This window comes from Ailuropoda melanoleuca, chromosome 15, assembly GCF_002007445.2.
Source record: "Ailuropoda melanoleuca isolate Jingjing chromosome 15, ASM200744v2, whole genome shotgun sequence".
Lineage (NCBI taxonomy): Eukaryota > Metazoa > Chordata > Mammalia > Carnivora > Ursidae > Ailuropoda > Ailuropoda melanoleuca.
The window spans coordinates 10,900,180-10,907,981 of record NC_048232.1 but is presented as its reverse complement, the minus strand read 5'-3'; the positions used below and the strand labels follow the sequence as shown (position 1 = coordinate 10,907,981).

The 7,802-nt window shown below is 41.1% G+C and overlaps 1 protein-coding gene across 2 annotated transcripts in view; it reads right to left on the bottom strand.

Moving 5' to 3' along the window:
• Positions 1-3,030: 3,030 nt before the first annotated feature.
• The window catches only part of DHTKD1 (dehydrogenase E1 and transketolase domain containing 1), a 51,099-nt gene continuing 46,327 nt past the window's right edge, over positions 3,031-7,802 (bottom strand). For both annotated transcript variants that reach the window (XM_002925156.4, XM_034643931.1), the window contains 4 exons: positions 7,717-7,799; positions 7,212-7,381; positions 5,712-5,797; positions 3,031-4,882 (listed from right to left, as the gene is read on the bottom strand). In XM_002925156.4, the coding sequence (XP_002925202.3) occupies positions 4,781-4,882; positions 5,712-5,797; positions 7,212-7,381; positions 7,717-7,799 (441 nt within the window). In that variant the 3' untranslated portion in view covers positions 3,031-4,780. The remainder of the gene's footprint in view (positions 4,883-5,711; positions 5,798-7,211; positions 7,382-7,716; positions 7,800-7,802) is intronic.

Sequence of the window (7,802 nt, the reverse complement as noted above, 5' to 3'; positions counted from 1 at the left end):
GCGCGGCGGACGTCCGCGCGTTGCCATGGTCACCGCCGGCGCTCCTGTGGGCGTGCTCCAGCTCCGCTGCGGAGTTCGAGAGCCTCTGCGAGACCGCCGCGGCCGGGCCCTTTCCTGCTTGAGCTCCTCTCCGACCTCCCTGTCGAGCAATGCCCGTTTCCTCGACCTCCTGGCCCGGCCCAGGCCTCCCGCGTCAGGACCCAGCCAAAGAGGCAGCCCGAGGGTCGCGGGCCAGCGTTGCGTCCCTGAGTGTGACCCTAACAGGCCTTTTATTTTGCTCCCGCCTTATCGGAACTTCGTGGAAGTTGTCACTCCGTCTATAGTTAATAGCTTATCAACTCCCCACTATTACGTGTGCTCCTTCTTCAGCTTCTCCGATAGACGGAGATCAGCATTTTGTCCCCCTTTATTCCTTCTTGGATAGCGTGGCGGAAGGGAAGGCAGTCTTCGAAATCGGCCTACATTTTAATCCCTCCTCTCCTTAATGGCTTTGGGCAATTAACCTTTCTGAGCTACATCAGTAAAATAAGGATAATAGCCACGTCCTACAGGTGTGAAAATTAAAGGACGAGATTGACACAGAGAAGGCCCTCCAATGTATTCTCCTAACTCAAATTTTAAACCCCTGCAATGAAACTTCTGCTCTAACTTCTAATGAAACAAGCTATTTCAAAGGTCACTATTGACCCATAATCACCAAATCCAATGATCTGTTATAATGCTTCCATCTGTGTCCAAGAAGGAAACCAGTGATTTATGTGTGCAGGCCCCGACGGAGAAAAAGAAAGGTAGATTTTCTCCTTGACCAAACTCCAGCAGGGCTCCTGTGAGCCCTTTCTCCACTAAGCCTTACCTGGCCTATAAAGAATTAAACATAGATTCTAACAGCTCCATCCCTAAGATGACCCTAGCCCACCCTTAAAGAATCTGCCTGCGAAACCTTAAAACTGTCAAAAGAATTTACCATTTGTTCCAATGCCCGAAGATACGGTTTCTGTCTTCCCGCCTCTGTGGAGGGTAGGAGCCTAACTTCCATAAGCACCAATCAACAAACCTAGATGGATGTCACATGGACTAACCCCTCCTCCTTCCAGCTTTTTATCATTTTTTTACTTCTCCGTACTCTGAGCCCCACCCACTGGCTCCCTGTTCTGTCATTCTCTCATTTAAACTCCACTCACCTCTGTACAAATCAAAGTTGAGTTCGGTTCACGCTGGACTCTTTTCTACTGCAGTGGTATGTACTGCTGATTAAAATCTGTCCCGACCACTTTAACTGATGTGGGGCGTTATCACTGAACACACACACACAACACACACACACACACACACACACACACACACACACACACACGGTAAGTTAGGCTGGGCGTGCACAGATCTCTGCTCCACTTGGGGTCATCTGGGACAACTCCAAGACTGGGGACTTGAATGAGGAGAAGGCTCTCTCACTCACAAGTCCAGCCTTTGTGGCTGGCTGTCAGCTTCAACATCTCCACAAGGCTTCTTCACGTTGCCTGGGCTTCCTCAAAGCATGGCCGCTGGGTGCCGAGGGATGTCCTTATTAGTGATCCAGCATCACTTTCAGTGCATTATATTTATAGAGGCAGCCACAAAATCCTACTCCATCTCAAGAGAGGAGGAAAACAGACTTTACGTCTAGGTGACGTTGTGGCAAGGCTCTGGAAGGGCAGGTGGAGCAAAATACTGCTCGAGCCACTTTTAGAAAACACAATTTGCCAGCGTTATAACCTCCCATCCTATGACTTCATTCTTACCTCACTCTACCCTGTATTAGTCATCTTTATACTTGTCTAAGCTCCCCTACTATATATAAACTTCTAGATGGCAGAAACTTTATTTTTGTATCATCTATGGTGACTTGCAAACGGTGGGCTTACACACAGTTTTGGCCCTAGACAGTGAGCTAGTTTCATGAATATAATATCTTTTCAATAAAGATGCACTAAACTGAAAGCCTAATTAATAGAAAAGAGTTGCCTCCCTTTCTCTTTACTTCTTATTTCTGGGTCAGCTCCATGTTTCGAGTAAGAGCCTGGGAATAAGCTCCAACACTTTAGGTAACTGCTGTGAATTATCCTTCCAACATTCTTCAGTCTTTCTACTACTACATGCTACCCAGGACTTGTCCTTGTGTGACTACAAGATGCCAATTAATCTACATCTATCAGGAATAGCCCTCTACCTTAACCTCCCACATTGTTTTAGCACATCCAACAAGAACATTTCTCTCTACATGTAAAATGCTTTGTCATCTCAAATAGATTGTTAGTCCATTGAGAACACAGGGCAACCCATTTTCTGTTTTACTCCCATGTATTTCTAACGTCCAGAACAATGCCATATATGCAGTAAGTGTCCAATAAACTCTTGGGGAAATACCATCCTACTCTTATAGGGTCATTTGTTATCTGTGTTCAATTATACCTGATCCTCCATATGAGTCTGACAAGACACAGAGAAACAACACTAAAGTAACACGCTTTTATTAGAAGTTTTCTAAGATTAACTGATTTTGCAAATGGCAATAGGGAAGTAACAGTCTGCTTTAGACTGCTTTGTCAGATTTAAATACAAACATGACAATGACTTACTATTCCCACTGAGTAATTTAGGAGTTGTTTATTTGCATAATAGTAGGTTATAAATACTGAGAATTTAAAAACATTTTGTCCAGATTCTCCCCAAATGTGATGGTTTTAGCCTGAAACTTAGGAGAAGCTGAAGATGAAAAGCAAATATCCAAGTATATCCAAGGGAAATGGAGGTGAAGCTTTTACAACCTCAAGATCCAAAAGTCTTGATTTTTATCTGTGACTTCCTTCCTGTGGAACCCCTAATTTCTTTAAACTGCATTTCCTCAATTTCATAAAACAGGTACTATGTCTATTGTCAGTCAATGAATTTTTTTTAAAAAATAAAACTTCAGAGGTAATACAGTCAGGCTAAAAGAAGTTATGCTTTGGAGTATTTTCTAAGTAGTATGCATATAGAAAGCTGAGCAAAATGTTTCTTAAGGAAGAAATTTTTATTTTACTAAGAATATGTCACTTTAGACAAAATCAACATTTTTTTCATGGTTGTTAATATTTCTCTTAACTGAATACCCAATTTGAGCTCTATTCTTCATTGAATATGAAATTAGCATAGATAGACATAAACAGGATACAAATATCACATTATCAAATTTCTCAGAGGAATACAGTAAAATATTTTTATTTTACTCTGCTACGATATTTTTATCCCATACTTTATTATGGGAGTATTTGATTTGGTCCCTTCCTACAAGGGACTTTAAAAAACAACAACAACAACAACAACCCTAGTTTTCAATTTCATTTTGTGCTTAGAGACTTTGAAATTTTTAACTCAAGAAACCAAGAGGTCTGAAAAAAAAATGACAGGGCTTTCATGTTTTTCTAGTTCAGTATACAACACTGATAACCGTTTTCATTAAGTAGACCTTTGTAATTGTACCGATTTACATGCATGGCACCAAGTTACATGATTTATAAGCCTTGACACAGGAAGGAAACATTAAGGTGCATAGGAATAAAAAGGCTGTGAATATTACAGAAATATTAAATCAATACGTTAATGCATACATTTCAGATGTGAATCATGTATCTACTCCTGTGACCAGAACAACCTGCACATTGATTCTGAAAGACATTACCAGTTGCCAGTAAAAGTGGAGAGGCCATTCCAGTGCCCCAGCACTTCCTCCCTTATTTCTGAGAAAAAATGTCATGGCACTAGGATGGTAGATGGCTGAGCCTCTGCAGCACCAAGTCATGTAATTACTCTACACAGTTCGCTGCTGTTTAGTTATGCTTCCACAAAGCTTCAGAAGTAACGCAATGGGTTGGTGATCATAAATCCCCAAGAACCTGGTGCTGGGAAGTTTCCAGTGTCAAAGTTAAAATGCTCCTTAAACACCATGAATGCACATCACTTCATCAAACCTTTTAGCTGCAAGACTGACTAACCAGGAGCTGAAATCCCCATATCAGATACCGAAAGTCAATTAAAAATATTAAGATATCATTGCAACAACAATTTAGCAGGGGGAAGATACTATGACAAACTAGACCACAGATCAAGTTCATTGTAGCTAAAACTCCTTAATAATACTGTGCAAAAAGATAATACATCCAGAATTATATGTAATGGGACGGATATTTAGGACAATCTGTGAAAATAACTATCTTGAAGAACACACATCAGGACTAGTATAGCTTTGCTCCAGCATCTGGGGGAACATTTTTCACAGTGGCTGGACAGCAGCACCCGAGATCACATAAAATGAAAATATTGGTAGTCACAGGACTTTGAATAAAGAATGGCAAAATTAATGAAAGTGACATGCACCAAGCAAACTAAGAAGTAACGTCGAGGTAATCTGTCTGTAAATCCTGTAAATCAACCTAAAAAACTTTTCCTGGGCATATACAGTTAATGAGATAAAGTGGTCTGAAAAAGTCTGGATAATGCATTAGCTCTACAACTCACCCAGATCTAACCGAAACCTAACACTGTTGTACCTTTAAGGATAAAGGTGACTGATCAGATTCATGGATTGATGGATAATTCCCTTGGCTATTCTATGTATTCCTATTAAACTGTCCTCATCAATCCCAACATCTTAGAGGAACACAGACTTTTCATGTTACCTAACGAGAGAAGGGAGTAGAGGAGCTAACTTTTCTTTTCACGGTTATTTTCTTAAAAGGAAGTAATATTGGTTCAAAGGACACCATCAAGCAAAGGTCTTGGTGAGGACATCTTCATGCTGCTGCAGATGAAGGGTGCCAATTCCTACAGCAGGGGCTGGCAAAGGGGGCCGGCTCACAAGACGGAGCTATGATAGAGCAGAAAAGAAATAAAATGACCTTTTGACCTGATCAGAGCCCGGCTTTGACCTGATCAGAGCCTGGCTTCGTTCTCCTGAGGCAGTGCATGCCTTTCTCTTAGCTCGTTTAACCACAAATCATCTTTTTTGGAAAAATAATGGGTTACCTAGAATAGACTGGAAGGAGCTATTTGTCACAACTAAAAACTAAATTCCAGGCACCATAAGGGGAGATCAATTCTAGAATTTGTCCTATTCTTCAGTAACTATTAATTGGTTTTAGCAGTAGAGTTTCCTAAATGAGAACAAATGAAAATGATTTGACCCAGCAAACTAAGAACAAATGTGTGAACTGAGTTCTAATCGAAGCAGAATAGGAAGATAAAGAGAAGCACGTTTGCTCTTCTCATTCTTCTTCCCTCCTGACAGCCTAATCAGGAAAAATGTGGCCTTTGATGGATGCCAGCTATGTGGATGAGCCTAGAACAGTCATCGGTGGGCATCCCTTCTCCCCTATTGTAAAACAAGCCTGCTATCATCACACTTCCCAAGGCGTGGATTGTGACCTTAAGGACAAGACTAGTGGGAAAGGCAGATGACAGGGAAGGGCTTTTACTTTAAGTATCATCACTTTTTCCTATATGACACTAGCACATACATGTGTATATGTCTTGATAAACATTCAGCATTTTATTCTGAAAAAATAGCCTAAATGAGATTTTATAGTTAAGTTTATCATTAAAAGAATTGGACAGCTAATAGGGGATAAATCCGTTTATTGGCATGCCAGGAGAAATAACACACATACACAAAACACCGTAAGAGAGAAAGTTATTACCTTGCAGGCCAGTTGCTTTTCAAACCTTGGAGAAACAAAGCACCATGGACCCATGTTCTGGGGCTCCTCCTGACTCCAAATAAAATCTATAGCAGAAGAAAGTTCATTTCAGTATTCCAGGTAAACCTACAATACGGACACACTATATGTATATAGAGTATATATGTACACACATAGACACATTATAGCCGTATGTACACACATAGACACATTATAGCCGTATGTATACACATATGTACATGTACATATGTACATGTACATGTACAGTGTGTATGTATGTATAGCTCTCTTCAAGTAAATATATGCCTTTCCAATAACGGCATGATGTTGCTTTTTTTTTTTTCTTTTTTGACAAATGATAGTCACATATCCAGCACCTCACTCATGATACAAACCAATTCTATCAACCCCCAGAATTCATTCCCTCGTCCTGGCCTTTTCAAGGCAACTCCTGCTCCCGCCCCAACCTCTGGCAACCTCCGATCTTTTCTCTCTCCCTGTAGTTTTGCCTTTTCCAGAATGTCAGATAAATGGAATTATATGATATGTAGCCTTTGGTTCTGGCTCCCTTGAATCCCAAAGCCATAGTTCTTTCTCTCTTATTGTTGAGTAGTATGATACTGTAAGGATGTACCTTACATCCTTGTTATTCATCCACGGGTTGAAGGACATCCTGGTAGTTTCCAGTTTGGGGCAATTATGAATGAAGCTGCTGCTGACATTTTTCTACAAACACGTTGCTGTTTCTCTTGGGTAAATAGCTCGGAGTGGACTTCTGGGCTGTACGGCCACTCTGTGTGTAACCGTATAAGGAACTGACAGACTGTTTTCCAGAGTCGCTGTTCCACTTTCCCTTCCCTCCTGCAGTGAAGGAAGCTGCTCTGCCTCCTCGCCAGCTCTTGATATCACCACCTTGTTTTGTTTTCATTTTAGCCATTCCAATAGATGTGTAGCCATATCTCATTATGGTTTCATTTGCATTTCCCTTATCACTAATTATGGTGAGCATCTTTCTATATAGTTATTTGTCATCCCATTTTTGGCTCAAATCTTTTGTCTAACCAAAGGTCATGAAGATTTTCTCCTTTTTCTCCTAAAAATTTTAGAGTTTTACGTTTTACATTTAGGTCTGTGATCTTGAGTTAATGTCTGGACCCACTGCATAGAGATGTCCAATTATTGCAAACCCACTTGTTGAAAAGGCTTGCCGTTTACAGTTACCTCAATTTATCCTAAGCAATAGTATAGCACTGATTACCTCCAACCTCTCAAGAAATGACATGTCTCAAAGTGAGAGTAGGGGGAACTATAAGGGATGCCAGAAAAGACAAGGAAACATTAGCTCCAGCAGTATTTTTTTTTTTTCGTATTTCCAGATTCCAAAAGGTTCAACTTCCTAATGACTCTCATATAGCCCCTGGAACCTCTTTTCACATGAGATGTTGGAATAGGTTTCAGGTATCTAAAACCCAAAGAACCCCACCAAGAACAATGCTGTACCTTTAACATGTTTGTATTTGTTCATCTCTTGCTGTAACGAATCCAGTGGGAAAGGACAGAGTTCCTCTAATCGGATGATGGCAAAGTCATGCTTCTTGGCCTCTAAGGATTCTCTTTGCTTCAGCAGGGCGTAGAAATGTTTGCCACAGCAGAACACTAGAGTCTTGACCCTGTTGGGTAGAATGGGGTGGAGGAGAAATATCTGAAGGAATTGCATCTAAAGAAAGACGAGACTACGTAGATGAAAATGCTTCATTACAGAAGCAGCGGGGGGCTCTGCAGTTGGGTTCAGGGACAAGCTATGCCCTGGCAAGCCTTCATCACCGACACATGCCTCCAAAGCTCACTCTTCCAAGCAAACTCTAACTCCTGCCCCATGGGCACAAAGGACTTCTATCAGGATACAGAAGATGTGGGTCACTTTGGGCTTCTTAACGTGAACTAGTTTTCCCACTAATTAAAATTCTACTGCAGAGTATGAAAACAGAGATACATATCAAATTACTTTTTGGGATCCACAGATGAATCACCAATGACCGGCTTGAATGTTGTGCCTGGTGCCATTTCCTGAAGAGTTGACACAGCTGCCTA